General features: G+C 39.2%; 1 protein-coding gene across 1 annotated transcript in view; it reads left to right on the plus strand.

The window, feature by feature from the left end:
* Positions 1-4,599: 4,599 nt before the first annotated feature.
* FIGN (fidgetin, microtubule severing factor) overlaps positions 4,600-20,129 on the plus strand; it is a 125,541-nt gene continuing 110,011 nt past the window's right edge. The window contains exons 1-2 of the mRNA XM_055308551.1: positions 4,600-4,802; positions 5,645-5,814. Coding sequence (XP_055164526.1) covers positions 5,790-5,814 — 25 coding nt within the window. The 5' untranslated portion in view covers positions 4,600-4,802; positions 5,645-5,789. The remainder of the gene's footprint in view (positions 4,803-5,644; positions 5,815-20,129) is intronic.

Consider the following 20,129-nt stretch of genomic DNA (forward strand, 5'->3'; position numbering starts at 1 on the left):
CTTGAGGGGCTGGGGAGGAAGGGGCATAAAAATTTTTCAGTACTCACTCTAGGTACAAACGAAGATCCTTAAAATAAGCTGCAGTTTTATGCAAACAGAATATTTTACCAGTAATTTGCATTATTGTAAGAGCTACTTTAGATTTTGCGAGCAATATGAAGAAAACATGCAGGCCTAAAACACAACTATAAGTCCTGCAATATTTTGGAAACTCGACAGTGTGGAAGAAGATATTACCAGTTTAATGTTTTATTCGAATAACTGAGTTTGAAACTAAACAGCAGAATGTCTAAATTAAATTGAGTTGTGGGGATCCCTGGGTGGCGCAGCGGTTTAGCGCCTGCCTTTGGCCCAGGGCACGATCCTGGAGACCGGGGATCGAATCCCACATCGGGCTTCCGGTGCATGGAGCCTGCTTCTCCCTCTGCCTGTGTCTCTGCCTCTCTCTCTCTCTCTCTCTCTCTCTCTCTCTCTCTCTGTGTGTGTGTGTGTGTGACTATCATAAATAAATAAAAATAAAAAAAAATAAATTGAGTTGTGTTTAGCATTTCATGAAAAACTCAACATGATAGCCCCCCAACCTTGTTTTTGTCTTTAAAAAATCTTGTCACTGTCTTCTTATCTTTTCAATGCTCTGTCTACCCTCATCTTTTCCTTCTCTTTTCTTCTCCCATCACGTGGGTATATACATCTCCATGTCTGAGGAGAGCCAAAATTACCCTGGGCCAAAATTACCCTTGGTCCAGACAGGTAAGAATATGGTCATCTGCACAATCGCATTCAGCATCACCTTGCTTATTTCCTTACACTTCTCTTTGATTGTTGTTGCTTATATGTGTCCTGAGAATAAAAACACAAAAGTAGAAGAATCTGTCCTCCCAGAATTAGCTTGAGAGGAACACGCATACACGCGCATGAGCACACATGCACACGCACACGCACACACTCCTCCTGAAGGAAAAAAAAAAAAACAATAGTGATGTTTATTTTTCTTTGGTTTTCTTACAAACGCAAGCCAGGATACACTGTGTATTAGAAATTCATTATATTTGTCCTTTCTACATTAGAAAGAAATTAAAAAAAAAAAGCAATGGGCTTACTGCTGTGGGAGAAAAATCAGTCTGATCAGCTTTTCACTGAATTAACCGTTTTCTTGATTAGCCGGCCCACTTTCTTTAAAGACTCAATTTCTTATCTTCATGGGGTCACAAGAAAAGTTTCATAAAGTACATTGTAGAGATGGATGTCAGTTACAACCAGAGACATTGCTTTTGAATTAAAGTTTTAAAAATAAATGTGGATAGAATATGATGACTATTAAAATGTCAACCATACCGCATCATTGAAGATAGTTTTATTAAAACAACTAAAACCATTAATGTTGCGCTAGTTTTACAAAGAATACATCTTTTTGGAAGGCAAAGTCACGTTTCATCTTCTTTTGCAAAAAAAGTAATTGGAGAAAAGCAGCCTGTATCCATACCTTTAAAAAAAAAAGCTGGAAATATGAGGTCACAAACTCCATAGTGGATCTTATTAGTCATGCAAATCCCATAATATGTATTCTATTATGTAAACATCTTTTCTCGAATATATGTAATTTTGGACAATTTTGAAATGCTGTGTAAATACACGCAGCGCTCTTTTGAATAGTTTGCTTTTCTTTGATTTCAAAGTTAATTATATTCATTTATATGTTGAGTGACAAATGTCATAATCCGTATTTCAAATGAATATACAGAGGAGTTGGAAAAATTACTACTTATCTGTTAATAAACTCCTGCGAACCACACTTTTTCTTGCCCCTTTTTAAAAGTAGGGCTTGTTTGGTTTTGGATATCAACAATGAGGGTCTTTAAGTTGATCATGAAAATAAGTTATGGGTTTTTTGTCTTTTTTTTTTTTTTTTACTCAGCAGATATTCCATCCTATAGATTTTATTTGGTATTTTGGTTTGCATAAGGATCTGTAAATTCCATAGGAGGAACTTAGTGTTAAAGGTTGATGAGCTTTGAACTTTTTTTTTTTTAACAAACAAGCACAGAGCAGTTTTGCTAGAACTGCACAGAGCATCTGCTATGTGTCCAGAGGACTTCTCGTCGTCATCCTCCAAATGGGCAATAACTGAAATGATAAGTTCTTCACAGTTGTTGTTTTTTAATTCATCTGTACTCAATCCAACAGTGACCCATAGACATTTTTCTACACTTATTTCTTTGTGGCGAAATCCAGTGGGCAACTTTTCATAATATCGTTTTCAAAGCTATCTTGTAAAATATAACTAAAGGGGCTTCAGTGTTCTCTGTTACATCAGAATAAAGTTCTTCTGTTTTATTTTGAAGCCTGGTTTTTTAAAAAAAAAATGCGCAGAAAGGTCAAATCCATTCCAAATAGAAATCTCATTCTTTAGAAATATTTGGTAAGATCTTGAATCACTTCTTTTTGTCTCTTAAATTCTGTCATCTGCCTCGATTTAACTAAAATAATTTTTCTTTCTCATTGTGTTAGCTAAATGCATCCATTCAGGGGCTATCCATTCACAGGTAAGGAAATCACAAAAGGAGAGTGAAATTAATTTCAAAGTATATATGTGGTATCTTTTAAGAGCTGCATTTCATCATCTGGAGAGCTGCAATTTAGTCTATTAAATCTACAGCCCAGAAGCAGGGGGGAATGTGAACACCCGGGGCGGGGGGGGGGGGGGGGGAGGAGGAGGAGGAGGAGGAGGAGGAGGAGGAGGAGGAGGAGGGCCGGTCCTAAACAAGTCTATTTTCGTTTCCAACCTTCAAAGGTAACATCCTCGGCTTGGTGGGCTCCTGGTCGAATGTCTAATTTGGCCCTTTGATGCCGAGCTCCGTGCCACGGGGCGGGCCGGCTGTCCACCAGGCCAAGGTATAAACTTAACCATTTATCTCTTAAAGTCATATTTAATGAAAACGAAGGGAAACGACCACCTCCCTCACCCTCTCGCTCATTCCGATTCCTAAAGAACTTTGCCGGGCACATTATCTCGTAGACATCATGATCAAATGTTATTGTTTGCTTTATTATCTCAGTTGGATGGTTGGCTGGTCTAGAATGAAATAGGGTGAAGGCAGTACTCGCAGCCCAGAAGTCTGAATGAGGTTCCCATTCAAATGATCCCGGTTGTTTGGGGGTGGGGCGGGGTGATTAGTGAACCAACTGAGCTTACGCGGCACAGGGAGCGTCTGGATGCAGCACATTTACATCTAACTAGAGACCCCAGAAAACGTGTGTGTGTTTCTTAAACCTTATGTTCCGAACAAAAGGCTATCTCAGCCGCAGACAATCGGGCCTGCACTGCTCCCTGGGATGCGAGCAACACACTCAACTGCACATTTCATTCTTCCTCGGCTCCCGGCGCCACAAAGCCCCTACTCTCTTCCCACCCCGGGGTCCCCAGCTCGCTCCCCAGAAGGGGGTTGGGCAGGCGGGAGCCGGGTCTCTGCCGGCGCAGCAGCGGCCGCCGCTCCGGGGCCCCAGGCGCCGCTTCCCCCGCGCAGCCCGGGCGGGGGGGGGGGGGGCGCGGACCGCACACCTAGACGCCCCCCAGCCGGCTCGTTCCCGAGGCGGGGGGTGGGGGGCGGCTTATTTCGGATCCCCCCCCCGCCCCCGAAGTTGCCGCTTCTCTGCGGATAAAGTCATTTTCTGGCGGGGGCCGGGGGCCCAGGGGAGCGCGCGGGGGAGGGCCCGGCCCGGGCCAGGGCTCGTCCGCGCGCGGGGTGCGGGGAGGGGGGTGCGGAGCGGATGCGGGTGCGGGCGCGGGCGCGGGCCCTTCGCGGCGCTCAGGCCGGCTCGGAGCGCCCCTTCCGCGGCGGGGGCGGCGAGGGCGGCGGGGGCGGGCGGGGGCCCTCCGGGCTCCCCGCGGGCCGCGCCCGGCCGTGTAACCCGAGCCGACCCGGGCGGCGGGCGGCCTCGGAGCCCTCCCCGCCGCAGCCCCCCCCCCGTGCTCCCGCCGCCCCGCCGCGCTCCCCCTGCGGCTCCGCGGCCCGACCCCCCCCGTGCTCCCGCCGCTCCCCCCGGTGCTCCCGCCGCCCCCCCGGTCCTCCCCCCCGTGCTCCCGCCGCCCCCCCGGTCCTCCCCCCCCGTGCTCCCGCCGCCCCCCCACGGTGCTCCCCCTCCTCCCGTGCTACCCCCGGTGCTCCGCCGTTCCCCGGTGCTCCCCCCCGGTCTCCCCCCATGCCCTCCCCGCCCTCCGTGCCCCCCCGTGCCCCCCTCTGTGCTCCCGCCGTCCTCCGTGCTCCCCCAGTGCTCCCCCCCTGTGCCCTCCCCGCCCCCCGGTGCTCCCCCGGTGCTCCCGCCGCCCCCCCCCGGTGCCCCCCGGTGCTCCCGCCGTCCCCCGGTGCTCCCCCCGGTGCTCCCCCCGGTGCCCTCCCCGCCCCCCGGTGCCCCCCCCGTGCTCCCCCCGGCCTTCCCCCCCCCCCGTGCTCCCGCCGCCCGTCCGCCGCGGCCTCGCGTCCGCCTCCCGCCCGGCAGCCCGCGTCTCCCTCTCCCTCTCTCTCCTTTGAAAACTGATCTTTGGCTCTTAGTGTGAAAGTGATTTGAATTTGGCTCGGCGGCGCTCTGCGCCTGCGCCCAGCCGCTGGCATGCTGGCTCCTTCCAAGCAGCTGTTTTGGGTTTGAAATTCCAACATGGCAGAGGCTGCAGTCCGTCTTCCCTTCAAAAACTTGGAATGATTTCAAATCCTAGGCACCTTCACTTAACCCCGGCTTCCATTCATCAGCAAACACCTCGGATCGATGCTGCGCTAACCCACCGGCGCTTCGCTCCGCGCGTTCAGGTAAGGGGAGCTCCTCGGTTTCCCACCATCTGCTTAAATTTGTTTTCTTTTTTTTCTGTTTGTTTGTTTGTTTGTGTTTGTTTTATTTTTTAAAGAATATAAACAAATCCGAGACCCGTAATAAAAAGAGATCTTCGCCTTGTGCCGTGCACATTAAATCCAGTTTGCATTCGCTTCTGCTCCATACGCCAACCTGCTGTCTAATTTCTCTGTACAAAGTAGCCCCGAAACATTATAATGCACATTTTTTTTTTTTACTGCTTAATCATTGTAACAATAGTATTGGATTAAGAGTTCGCGATAGCAAGAAGCTCGTTTTCCGCTCTATTTGGGCTTACTTACTACTATCTTTTTTTTTTTTTTTTAGTTCAAAAATTAAAACACACACACACACACACACACACAACCCTAAGAAAGCGGAGCCATAGGGTGGGGCTAGACTTTCTTCGGGAACTAACTTCTAAGTAAATAAGAAGTGTAAATAAGAATCTTGCACACACAAAAAGTTGAGGTTAAATTGCAGTCTCGTGGCTGGGGGAACGTGAAAATGTCAGAAGATCGGTTGCAGAAAAATGTAAGCACATCGGCTCGGAGGGGGCACAGCGTGGTGGGCGTATTGTTGGCAAGGAACGGGAGAGAAAGATGTATAATTTAATGGTATATACAATCCACTGATCCTATTACCGTCCTCCCCGGAGCTCTTGTTAGTTTCAATGGGAGTGAGTGAAATTGACATGGACTTGCATTCCTGGTCATGTGCTTTTTTTCCTTTCTTTCTTCTCCTGTGATCTGAGATCCCCTTTTTGTTGATGTTGCTTTCCCCCTTAATTATATGCATGTAGGTTAAATGAATACCTGACGAAAGGGCCCACGTTTCAAGGCAGTGACATTTGATAGCTGAGAGGAAAAGTGGCTTTAATGAAAAGCAACCTTTGGAATTCCTGCTTGTGAGAAATCCAATTCAGCTTTTTGTGCTGCCAGCAAGAAATGATCAGTAGCACCAGTGTTTATGGTATGTCAGTTTTGGAATTTACTTCCTTTGCATCTAAATAGGAAAGACAAATTAAATAGCATGATAAAAACCATTGAAGACTCTCCTTGGGAAGCAGATGCTCATGATGTAGAATTCCTTTAAATATATGTATATGTATATTTTAATCTGTCAAAATGCTTGTTTGCTTTTGCTATCACTTGTTTATATTTCAGTTTTGATTAATACATTACTGGAGTCCACTTTTATCGGTTTTAGCGGTAATCCCAAAGTTGCATGTTACTAGTAATGCACTAGATAGCCGCTGAAGTCAAATGGTATGTAAATTAGTTAAACTCAGTGTGGGGTTTTTTTGGGGAGGAGAGGGGAGAGGGCGGGAGTGTGGGGAAAGACTGCTTACTAATGAAAGTATATATATATGTACACACACAAAACTGGCTGAAAAATTTTTTCTCAACCTATTCATGCAATTTGTCTGCTCTCTGGATGATTACACTTTGTGGAGTAATCAGTTCATCTGAGTGTGGGTTTTTTTTTTTTGGGGGGGGTGAGTGAGTGAAGGGGTATCTTTTACATAAAAATAAAAAAAAATAAATTTTGATTGCCTTAAGTCCTTAATGCCTTTTAAGGAACAGTGGTAGTTTTTTTTTTCCCTTGCCATTCACTTGTCTGCCTGTCAGCGCTTTTTACTTTTAACCTGTGACAGAATTAAATAATCAAGCACTGAAATTGACTTTGTTTGAAATCGCTCTTTCCTCTTTCTTCACAAAAAAAAAAAAAAAAAGGTCAGATAAAGGAGTGAGAGGGGGTTTTCAATGGCTCTTGTGACCGTGCCGTGTGTACACTTTGTGATATTCAATTAAGACTAAGAGGGAACAACAACAAAAAGATGTTCAAAGTATTTTGCATAACCACAGGATATGTCCACTTTCTACTGGTTTGGGTTTTTGTTGTTGTTGTTTGTGTGGGGGGGGGTGGGTTTTTTTTGTTGTTGTTGTTGTTGTTTTTTGGGGATTTTTTTTTTTTTTGGTTACATTTACCCCACCACCATGCATTCACCCTGAAAAGAGAGAGAAGGAAAGGGAGAACGTGAAAGAAAGAAATAGCAGTGGGGCAAAGCTGCCAGGGGTCTGTAATGTGGCCGTGGTTACCGCTCTCTCATAACACAAATGTGAATACAAGGAAAGGCAGTGCAAGAGCCGTTGCGCGACATACACTTCTGGTTGGACTCTGGTGACTATTGAGCTAAACACACACGATAGAAAGGATTTGAATTTTGCATTTGGAACTTGTTGACTTTGAAGCGATCAATAAGAAGACTGTTTATTTTAGATGCACATAATTTGCCCTGAGAAATGTTTTAAGGAGGAGAGAGCACAGCTTTTTTTCCCCCGGAGCTGTTGGAGCGAATGGGATTGCCAGATGGGCGATTTCCCTCTGTGATGTTAAAGCTGTAATATATATTCAGAGCAGATTGGGCTGCTGCCTGTGATGAGGAGGATATTACATTTATAAATTTTAAATCGGAGCTCGGACAATGTGCTGAGAGCAGAAATTGGATGGTTTGACTGTTCACCGTATTGATACTTAAATGTGATTTCTGGGTAGTAGTAGTAATAATAATCATTGCAATAATGTGTAAAAAACACGTTGGGGTAGGCAGTCATGTAATTCATGACATTTAACAGCAGATTTAAGTGTGTAAATTGCCCCCCTCCCCTGTCTCTGCTTACTATTAAATAATAGTCACATAATTTATTTCTCTCTGTTTAAATGCCTCTTGTGCAAATGATGGTCACTCAGGAGCCTTATCACACACTAGAATTCTGGGCAGGAAAAGTTTATATCTGTGTATTTCTATTCATAGATGTATAAAGTAGACACTTGTGTGTACGTATAAAGTGGCATTAGTGGCTCCTATTTTGTAATTCTATCACTCTGATTATTTTTAGATTTTGTTTGTCTTACACGTGTGGCCTAAAGGAGCCAGAGCTACAAACCTAAAAGGCTGGAAAGTGGGCAAGTGCTCTCACTCTGGCAGCTCTGCTGTTGCAAATTAAAAGTGTGTTGTGGTCAGGAAATGAAAGCTACAATGTCTCTTTTGAACAAGTCGTTTATCAAGAGAAACATCTATCAGGGACTGCCTTGTCACATTGATTCTCTAAAAGTTAGGTCCGAGGTGGAAGCTGCTTTGATGTTTTTGATCCTAAATTTAATACAACAGAAAAAAAAGCAAGGATATTATGACCAGAATAGATTAAAAAAAATGTTTCCTGGAACCAACAAGATCTATTTATTAGTACTGTACTACGTGTGAAGTTTTTTGGACATTAAGAGTTGAAAGGTTGAGGGGGGAGACCCTAGCCTTTATAAACTGACGGCTGTTAAATATATATTTATAGTACATTCAGTTATAGCTGGCCTCGTGGCTCACATGGACGTTTTGAAGATAGATTGTTTTAAAGGGAAAATTATTTTCGAGAGGGTGTTTTGAAACAATATGCAGAGAATCAGAGTTTTCATTCATTCAATTTTTGGAGTTGTCCTCTTCCTTTCATCCTCTCTTTGAGTTCTTTACTGCTGTTTCCTATCATCATTATATGTGTGACATACTAGCTTTCCTTTGGGGAAGAAACATTTTTTTTTTCCCCTATAAAAACCATTTCCCAAAACGTGCTTGCTCACATCATCTTTACTGTTTATTAATTGTGCATGTGGATGGTTATCAGTGTAAAACTACATGGGCTCACTCAAGTCTTTTTGGAATTCCAGCCTGAAGATATAGGTAGGTAACAAATAAGCCATGTCATGTATTCTTAAATACTGAATATATTGCATGCATTATTCAAATTTTAAAAGGTATTGTGAAGAAAATGACCAATTAAGGATTTTTTTTTTTTTTTTTTTTTTTGGTGAAAGCAGTTAAAAGCAGTCTGCTTCATTTTGGGAGGCAAAGATATGAGAGAAGTGTTCCTTCTTTGAAATAGTTTTTGGATACTTGTCTTCTACTACTGTTGGCTGCTTGTTATTTCATATGGATGTCTCAACAACTAGGCTGATAGACCACGAAGAGTGTAGTGGGAGTTTTGGGAAGTGTAATACTTGCTAATTAATCATGTCCGAAATGAAAGAATCATAGCAGGGTAATAAAGTCTCATTGTTGTTTTCCTGGAAGAGACTAAGACTTCTGTTTGGAAGCTCTGTGTGTGAGTTGACTTGCTTTTTCTCTTCTCCTAAAAAGACAGTTTATAGGGTCTCTTTAGAATTATTTCAGGAACCTTTTTTTCTTTTTTCTTTTTTTTTAGAGAGAATATTTTTCTTTCTCCTTGACTGTACCAAATCAGTGGATATTCTTGAAATTATTTCTGGTATCTTCTGAGTGAAAACATAGAGATTATTATTATTATTATTATTTTTTTTTCTTCAGTTACATTAAAGACTCCAGTGGCTGAGGTTCCAGTACTCGGTTGTGGGTTTCTTTTTCTTTTTCTTTTTTTTTTTTTCCGTAAATAGAAAATCTTTGTGTTGTTTTTATTCATGTTAGCTAGGAACTTTGAAAACCTTTTTGTAGGCAGGTACTTCTGATAGACATACAAGAGAGCAGAAATTATATTAATTACTTTTAGATAGTATAAGAGTATGACCGGAGGGGAGAAAAGTAGTACTTCCAAGAATCAATAGAGAATATCTGTTTTCTAACTTGACTTTTCTAGGATAAGGTATTAGCTACCTGAAAAGACAAATGAGTGATATCATTTAGGTAAATTCTTTTTTTTTTTTTCTTGAGCTTTGGCTGTTACCTTTTAGATTTCAATATTTTGCTTGGTTTATGCGTGGGGACAGATCTTGAAAGTTTATGTGTCTGCAACATTTTTCAGGATTTTCATCTCAAGGTGAAGACGGCTATGCTAATGACTCCCTGTTTTTGTCTGTGAATGTTTAGATGCCTTGAATGATTGCCTAATTAAGTAATCAGTTTTAATGGACCGAAATCAGCAGAATTGCTAGATGTATTTGAAACAATTGCAAGCTTTTATGTTTTGTACTTTCCAGTTTGTTCTTAGAACCTTGGTTAATAGAAATGTTTGCTGTTTTGCCTTTGATCCATATACTCTTGAATATAAATTTCATGTTCTACTTTTACAAAGTACCACATTTATTGTTCTACGGCTAATAATACATTTAATTACCAGGAATTGAAATTGATTTATAAATTTTTGATTGGGAGAAATTATTCTGTAGACATTTGTGTGAAATATTGACATATGCTACTAATCAATAAGACTTGATTAATCAGCATATCTGCTTTTTTATCTTGAGTCATTGATAGAATAAACAAATGGCACAGGAAACAATGCAATTTTTTCCCTTCATTGAAAAAAATCTTACTACAATCATCTCTTTTTGGGGGATATATAAAGGCCAATGTTTTATTAAAATCAGTTGAACTTAGAAATTATTTTGTTCTACAAGTCCAAAAATGATTCCATCTTCAATTAACACACACTCTCTCTCTCTCTCTCTCTCTCTGTCTGTCTGACACACACGTACACACACACAGCTAATTTTTTTCGTCTATGAAAAATAAAACTTTTTTGAAAAACTGAAAATAAATGCTTGTTTAGCAAGTGCTTTTCATAATTGGATTTTGTAATTCCTTTTTTTCTAAACTTGAATTTTTATCATGAACTTTTTTACTTAACTCATGGTAGAAATTTCAAGCATAGCTGCTTTGACCTGATTGCTGATTACTGATCTTTTTGGTATTTTTGATGTTATCATTCAAGTGGCAATTTTACTTGAAAGATGCTTACCACGAGAAATGCAGATAGTGGAAATAAGGAGTAGGCAAGAATATGGTAAAAATAAATTGTACTGATAAGTTTGCAGCAAATCAAAAGCAGGTGGGTATGCTGTTTCCTTCAGGCAGCAGCACAGATGCCTGCTCAGGAGCTGTGCCTCCGCATAGCACATGTGGACGCTACCTGTTGATGCTAGTCTTAGCTAAGACACTGAGGCTGCAGCAGAGGATAGGTGATCAGAAACCATCCAAACACGAGCTATCATATGGCACTTTCCGTTAATAATATTTACATATTTTATGCAACAAATCTGTTTGTTGTCTTGTTACTTGAGTATTGACACTTTGCTTAACATTGCATATGGTGGGCTGTTGTTTCCGAGTTATTAGAAGCAGTGGATTCAAAGGAGAATTGCAGTTCAGAAGCATTTATGTTAAATATATGTGCAAATGGATTTGTTCGCTTATATTTGAGCCCCTGTGACTTTCACGAGTCATTGATAGTATGGCTCTTCCAATCATTTTTGAAACCACTACATCTTGACTGTAGTATGCGTAGTTTATTCTATGGAGGCCCAAGGTTAAACTTTTTTTTTTTTTAACCCTGCAACCCAGCTGAAGTATTTATATTTTTATGTTGGGAGATCCTTTTTAGAAAGTGTTTTTTTTTTTTTATATAATATTGGGAAATTCGTTTCTTACTAGACTTTTGTTTTCATTTTCAATCAAGAGTAGCTTTCATTAAAAGTTTAACAGTGGTAATACAGCTTACAAGAAAGATTTTCTTCCTGCAGAATACATAATGTAAAATACCCATAAAATGTTTTCTTAATATCAAAAACACCTTTACTCAGTTCCTTTCTTACGAGTTTTGATTTCTGCTGGTAATGTATGTATTTACTCCATTCCACTTGTGGATATATTATTGCTGGCAAGAGAACAGAAACTGCATTTTCTTCATCTACCAAAAAAAAAAAAAGTCTTTCTCTTTTCCCAGATTCAAGCAATATTTGCCTTATGTCAATTGGATGCTTTTTAAGCAACTGACGATTGATTAAATGCCATATACATATGACGGTAAACTCATCTGAGGACGAATGACCTCTACTTTTATGCTTTGGTTCCTGAGGAGGTATTATTCATGGAAACATTCAAAATAAAAATTTTAAAGTAGTGTAACATGAAGCCATGGGTTTCCAGCTGTAACTGTAAACTTTTGGCTATTCTTTTGATTTATTATCTTTACCCATCAGCACGCATTGTCACCGTCACCTAGGGCTGGCTACATAATTTCTGGGGCTTGGTGCAAAAATAAAATGTGGGGCACCTTGTTCAAAACTTATTAAAAATTCAAGACAGCAACAGCAGAGCAGTAAACCAAGTGCAGGGCCCTTGTGTGGGGGACCCTGGGAGTGTGCACAGGTCGCAGGGCAATGAGGCTGGCCCTGCCTTCACAACCCACAAACTTTTATCGAGGGCCTGCTTTGTGGAAGTCACTGGGTTTCCTGCTATCACTGACTATCCCACAAGTATTCCATGTGCCTCTGCCCAAGAAATACTGATGGTTACTGAGTGAGAGAATCGATGGTAAATGGACCATTAGATATTTTCTGCTCTTTCTGTACATGAATTGGCAACAGAAATATTTGCATTTACCTCATGTTGCTCTTTGCCTCAGAGGTGCTCCATACATCCCATGAATTTTTGTGCAGAGATTCTTAAAAGGAACCCTGTGTTTTGCCATTGTTTGCATGCAGGTACATACTTAAATATGTGTTCCCAGGCTCAGAATGATTGGGGTGGGAGGATTTTAGTCAGATCTGTGGTAAGAGCCTAGGCGTCTCTCTGTCCCCATGTACCATCCCTACCCCACGTAAGTTTCAAGCCTACGTAAAAGATGTATTTCTCATGTAGAATCCTAGATTATCTAAATATGCAGAAAATCCTGACCAATAAAAAATAAAAGCACAACCCACTGAGTGCCATTCAGACAAAAGGGGCAAACGCAAAAATAATTACCTTGTTATAACAGTAGCAGCATTGATATTTTGACATTAGAAAGTGGCATCGTAGCTATATAAACATGTGGTGACAGCTGTGTTAAAGATGCAGAGTAACTCCTCCATGCAGTAGCATTAACTGTGCAGTATGTTATATTCAGATTGTGAACTTGGTTTCTGAACCTGGATTGAAATAACCCCCTTCCCCTTGAATGATGTAGTCATCAGGTAGGGCTCCTTTCTCCTTGGGTTTGAACATTCTCTGTGGAGGGGTGGACAAAACGTTGACATTGTTGCTTCCCAAGATACTTCTCAATGAGATCAAGCTTCATATTGAGATACCTAAAACTAAATTTTGAAGTCAAGCGGCTTTTTCAAATCAAAACTGAGATACGATGGAATGTCCAGCAAGTAATGGATCTGAGTGCACTTGAAGTTGTACCATTTATTTTCAAAAGGTATTTCTCACATCAGATGACTCTGCCAGGAAAGGAAATATCAAAGACCTCGGAAAAGTAACTATTCTTTTCTGTAATCCAAGACTGGGGTGAGGGTGGGGGGCTTTAAAGATATTTCTGAGGAAGAAAAAAAAATTGAACTTATTTTGAATGCCTTGTTAGACTTTGTGGAGAGAAATACTATATATGAGACCTTCTAAGAAGAAAAATCTTTGCCCTGCGTAATAACAAGGCATAGCTCTCTCAGTTGATATGTACTTTAATGAAAAGAGGCTTGAAAATAGCTATTACAACCGTGTCCCATTTAATTATAAATTCACCCTGCAGTTTACAGATTTTTTTTTTTTTTGCATTAAAGGTATGATAAACTTGTAGTATTTTAATCGGTGGTTAGCCACCAAGCATATTTTTTTTAGTGTTCTATAACCGGGCTACAAATTCTGTAGTAGAATTTAAATAGGAATCCTTCTTTTCTCACCTTACTCCTGGCCTTTGGTGTATTTTTACAATACATGTTTGGCCTTGGAAAAGGATTAAACCAGGAATCTGGGTAAATCTGTGGCAATATGGTGCCTTGTTATGCCCCAAATGTGACTGTGGTATTTCCCTTTTATTCACTTCTTTTCCCTTTCCATTTTCAAATGGAAGTTAAGACTGTAAACTCCTTCTCTTAGATCATATACCTGAATGATGCTAAATTATAAATCTTAATTAGGTATGATTCACTGATTTTAATCTTACAAGATAATTATTCTGAATAGGATAAAAGGCTGCCTTCAGATTGAAGGCATTTTCATTACAAACCCCATTTAAGATCAAACAAAGACCATTAAATAAACAGAATACTGTTATTCTTTTAAGCCTAAGAGTTAATACTTTTGGGTTTAAGTACATGAATGAAGAAATAAGGATCTGGATAGGACAGTTCTCATGTTTGCAAACTTTAAGCACTTTTGATAAATTTCACCGCTAGGAATGGCGGGAATCTTTTAAATAAAAATTACAGTTTTGATTATCTAAATGGAATATGCTCCCGTGCATGTGCATAGATGCATTTATTTGTGAAGGTATCAATGTCAGAGACACTTTTGGTATTTCTTTATGAGTAATTAGGTTAACGGGTTAGTTAGAAAATGTATCCTTTCCTGGAAAATGAAAAATTGCATTCAAGCAAAGGTAAAAGAGTAGAACATATTCATGACTTTAAGTACTTAAAAAGATATTTTATGAGTCATTTTTAAGAATAATACCCAATATGTAACTTGTTAAGAATAATAGCCATTTTTACTTTTTAAAGCGTATTTATATTGAAACTGACTTTCCGTTCATGAGTCACAAATCTGGAGTCAATTTTAGGCCCAACTTAGAAAAGATGTGGGTCTAATCCCCTGCCCGGATCATTGTACCCTATGCCAATGGTATTGGTGCAAAATTCTTCTTTAAGGAGAGGTTTTCATTTGCATTATTCAGAAGATTAAGCCATATTTTTGAGGGAATACTGATATGACCCAAACGGAGACATTGGGGCCCTGAATGACCTGTATCTTTGTCTGACAAACTGAAAGGAGAAAATATCAGCACCTTTGGAATTTTATATACCTACATGAACAGTACTTGCTCTATGGGAAGATTTGTAAATGTACTAAGAATAAGGGTTCCCCAATTGGAAAGATGTACTTTATGTAATTAAAAGCGAACCAATTACCTATCACAATATGAATTTATTTACGATGGTAAGGCAGGAGCACCAAAGAACCTTACTCAGAAATGGATGTTGAGACTGAGCTAATGTCTTTTGAGAAAGAGAAACATCCTGTACACATGCAGAATTCCTTTTGGGACTTTTTTTTTTTAACACGAGTGTAAAATCATCATTAAGAACATTTAAGCAGTTGAAATATTAGGAAGAAATTCTATTGGAAGATCTTTAGTGTGTTTCGTTCTTTTAATAATAAGTCCTTGATGAACCCATACAATTCATTAATGGGCTGTTTTGCTTGTTTGTTCTATTTTTGTGTCGTTTTATTTTAAGATCAAAGTAGGAAGACCTTAAGGGGAAACTATTTTGTAATGTTTGTCTTTAAAAATACCACTGAGAACACTACAACATGTGGTATAGATTTGCTTATAATGATGCGCAAAAATCCACAACTTTACCCCAATATAATTCTCTTTCTCTGAAACCTACCTTTACCAAAATGCCACTGTTCCTAGGCTATCATATGGTAGATGTTGCTGATGTATTTATTGTAACGCACACGCGTACCTAAATCCGTGTATTTTTTGTATTTATCTATAATTTCTAACAACCAGATCTGCAGGTGTCCTGTGCTCGGGGCAGGGAGAACAAGGTTTTCTACCTATCTTGTCTGCAGACTTGCTGTGAACCTTGCTGCCTCATCCATCCTCCTGCTGCTGGGTTCCAGTTTTACTCAGGCCTGCGTCCTGTTTTGATGAGCTGGATTTTCATTGCGTTTTGTTTTGGGTTTGGGTTTTTAGTATTTATCTGTAGGGCTGGTTATTATTTGATCATCTGGAAAATCAAATTTCACTTGAGCTCCTAGAATATGATATTTACACCATGAGGAGGTAGTTTGAATTAATTAAGAGGATATTGAGCTGTGTAGTGGGAGGAAGTATAACAGCATTTTTGGCATGGACACAAGGAGAAAGACAACTTGTAGGAATGGGGAAGTAGTTAAAGGGAAATTAATTACAGAAGTTGCTGAGGAAAGCCAAGGATAATGACGATCTTCATGTGACTTGCTAAAAATGATATTGGCGATTAAAAAAAATCAAATCCTAATGTAATTATGTGAGAAAACTGATCATTTATTAAGAATTAGTGACCAGTGTTTGTGCCAACATGTGTAGTGCCAAGATGTGTATTTTGTTACCAAAAATTTTAGACAGTGTGAATAAAAAAGTTATGTTTCTCATAGTTGTTGAACAGTGAGGAACAGTTACTAGACGACATTGAAGATTTTAGTAAACTTGAATTCAGTCGTTGACCTTGGACAAGATATTTAACCCTTTAAGCTTCTTTTTTCTTCATTTGTAAAATGGATACCTACCTACCTCATGTGGTTGTTATAAGGAATTGATTAAGTAATTTTTGCAAAAATAACACAGTGCTTGGCACGTAGGGAAACATTTATTTATTGTGATTTTTTTTTACTGGCTTGACTTACATATATTGTGAAATAATTACCACAGGAACTTTTGTTAGCATCTGTCATATAGTTGAAATTAAAAAAGCCAAAAAAGAAAAAAAAAAAGAATTACTGACCGACCAGTGCAGGTCAAATAGTATGCAGTTCCATAATCCATAAGCAAATCATATTCCCTTTTTTTTATAATGGCACATTCTGTATCAAATCTTGAACATACGGGAGTTGTGATCATACAAATTAAAAGAACTATTCCCCCTCTTTTCCCTCACGGTTTGAAAAAGAACAAAAATTATACATGCCTCTAAGGATGATTCATATTACTCTTAGACTCTTTTTTCTTCCTCAGCATACTCAGTTTGTTTATGCTTCAGGTGAGATTACAGAAGAAAATCCATTGAGGATTGGAGTATTTTTTTAAGGGTTTTTTGGAAAAGAATGCATTTGTTGCCATGATAGGGATTCCAATCATTAAAATAGATGTATGATTTGATTTGAGCAGAGTTTAATGATACATTTTGTGTCTAGCATCGATATACTTTAGCGGCCAAAAACCAAACCAAAACAAAACAAAACAACCTGCCAAAGCCTTACCTCAGACTAGTTAAATGGAAGTTTAGGGGATGGCCCAGTTTCTTTGAATGAATCTGGTGTTCTGGTGAATCTGGTGTAGTTGGGATTAGGAACCTCTTCTCTAAACCAAAGCTTTACACATTTCATGATGAGATCCTAAACTTTTCACTACTTAAAAATATTATTCCTACCTGAAGACATAAAGTTAGAGATATCCGTTCAGAATTTAATGTACTAATGATGTGTGCTAGAGTCAGTTCCCCATCTCTCTAAAGTTCAGCAACGATCCATGAAGAATCTTACAAACATTGCCACCAAGTACCAAGTACCCCAGGAGAGTGAAAGTGGTGAAGAAAAGTGTCAGCCGAAGCCTGGAGTCTGTCATATTGGTGACCCTGTGTAAGTCACTCAACCTCTCTGAGCTTCTTTAGTTTTTTATAAAAGGAGAGTTGATCCAATGACTATTAAGATTCTTTCCAGATCTATATAATACGTGACCAGCTTGGTCATGGATTAGGATAAACTTGAGTAATTTGGAACCTTGCTAGTGGTCAGTGGCTGATGAAAAAGATTTTTTTTGTTTCTCTGTAAGAAACTACAGAAATTGTCTTGGAAACAAGGAAAGAAGCTCAAGGACCATTTATCACTTTGTTAAACCCTTTAGGGGGGATGATAACCATTCATTAAATATGTTTACTAATTGGTTGTAAGCAAATATGTCAGCAATTCTACTATCTTGAGAGTTGATGACTATTAGTTAGTCAGTGCTTTTTCCCTGTAAGAAATACAAATAGACTGACAAGCAGATTAACTAGAGCAGTAGTGGAGTTGGGCCCTTCGAATCCTTTTAAAAATATATATAAACTACAGTTCAGTATGAATTTGTGTTTTTATCAAACTGGAAGCAATTCCATCTTTCCTCTGTTTTATGTCTAGTTATTCTTTATTCATCCTCTTTTTACTCCCTGGAATGCTTTTTTCCACCTGTTGAAATCCTACCTGGACTGGGATATCTAACTCAACGTTGCATCATCTATGAAAACTTCCTGAGCCACCGTAGTCAGGATCCATTTCCACATCTACTTGGTATTCCCTAAGAACTATTTTTTAAAAATAATTTTTATTTATTTATTCATGAGAGACACAGAGAGAGAAGCAGAAACACAGGCAGAGAGAGAGGCCGGCTCCTCACAGGGAGCCTGATGTGGGATTCGATCCCTGGATCGGGATCACACCCTGAGCCAAAGGCAGATGCTCAACCACTGAGCCACCCAGGAATCCCCCCTAAGAACTATTAAAAAAAAAAAAAAAACACCTCTTTTCAGTCGTTTGCCATCATCTCTCCTCTACCGTAGATTGCAAGGCAGTTTTGTTTCTCATGTATAAAACTGTAAACTTCTAGTGAGCACAATTCTAATTCATTTTTTATTTTTAATCTTCTCAACATTCCTGTACGGTGCAAGACCTGTAATAGATGTTCTATAAATGTTTGGTGAATTGAATTGATAAAAGCATACGAGACTATCAGTTGGCTAATCTTTTATTAATCTTACTTGAAAAAAAATTGGAAGATACTTTTAAAAATATTTGAAGAACAGATATATTAAAATTGTATATTTCATTTTAAAAAGTGAAATTCCCATATTCTTTATGTAATTGAATTACCAAAGAAAGACTTTATAACCCTGAAAAATAGTTTTATAATTATATACCTGAAAAGGAGCTTACCATCATTTATTCTATTTTCATATGTCTGGAGAGGAGAGCATTTAAACTCTTTTATAAAAATAGAACATTATATGCTATTTTGAAAAATCTTACAGAACAAAAATCCATAGCCTATTTTGATTGTAAAGTAGTAACAAATGGCTTCAAATCACTATGCTCTGCATATTTTTTTTCTTCTATGTTTGCAGTCAGAAAAAAATGAGTCTACAGAATCATAAACTACTAGACCAGGAGATTTCCAAATCAACTTCTTGCCAAAATAAGGTTAGTCAGCCTTTGGTTGAACATGGGAAATCAGCACCTCCCAAAGCATTTCTTTCTATTTTGTCCTTTCTCTGATAAATAATCAGCGTGCAAATAGGTGCTCCAGCACCATTCAAAAGAGATTTCCTTGGGAATATGATGCTACTTAGGGAAATAAGATGTAAGATGCAAACTAGTTGATAGGAGAACTTTCATCGGCTCTGTAGTTTGTGAATGTCTTTGGTTAGCATTTTATTTAACTGGCATATTTTTGTTTTATATTTAAATAGTGTCTGACACTATTAATTTATGTTGTACTAAATACTGGGTAGTAAGCAATTTAGCAGGGGTTATACCCAATGACCTTGTCTTCTAGTGATTCCTCTGCGTTACCAGTTGGGTTTGTATGCCTATGAAGGGTCAGTTTCTTTCTCAAAGCTGTCACTAATGTTACAACAAATAGCGTCACAAAATTTTCTAAGGGAAGTGCAATTTGATCAAAGTGTTGAAATTGTAATGAGTTAGTCAACAGTAGTTTACAAGATTTCTATATTTATGTATTTGAATCTAAAGATGGGCGTACCAGAGAAAAGCACTTGTTCACCTTGCTTTGTGAAAGAAAAACAACCAAGAAACAAAACAAAAAACCAAAAACAAAACCAACTAGAAAAAAACCAAAGGCTCTATTGTCATTCTTTTAAAGACCCCATTTTACTAAGGAAACCTGTAACCTTTACTGAAAGCTCACTAGTTTTCTTTTAATTTGGGCTCTTCAGATCTGAAAAAGTTCTAGATGTTACCTTACCACTTCATACTGAAATCTAGGTTGAACTCATACACTTTATATAAAAGAAATATGTGCAGTACTGATTGTTGAACCTGGATCATTATGAAGACATGCCATCAAGTAAGCTATGGTGGACAAATGTTGCTTAGTTAATTGCATGAAAACACCGCATCTTTGGCAAAAAGCTTCAATAGTAGGGAAGGATAGGACATTGTAGGGAGAATAATAAAGATCATGAAACAATTTGAAAAGTAGCAAGAACATTTTTGTAGTTTTACTAAAATAATGTGTTCAGTTCCTTTGTTAAATCAGCTCTTCTAGTGTTCTGGAAACCATTCAATAAACGGAGCAAGTTAAAATTGCTTAAATAAATAAGTTAAAATCCACGAGAGTGAGAGTAACAACTATGAACTAAAAATCCTTATGGCGGTAGCTTGCCAAAAACCAAACTAAGACAAGGGAAGATTTAAAAGACATAGCTTAGGGGCACCTGGGTGGCTCAGTCTGTTTCGCTGCTGCCTTTGGCTCAGGTCATGATCCCAGGGTCCTGGGACTAGGGTAAAGCCCTGCATGATG

The sequence above is a fragment of the Nyctereutes procyonoides genome, unplaced genomic scaffold (assembly GCF_905146905.1).
Source record: "Nyctereutes procyonoides isolate TBG_1078 unplaced genomic scaffold, NYPRO_anot_genome, whole genome shotgun sequence".
Taxonomy (NCBI): Eukaryota; Metazoa; Chordata; class Mammalia; order Carnivora; family Canidae; genus Nyctereutes; species Nyctereutes procyonoides.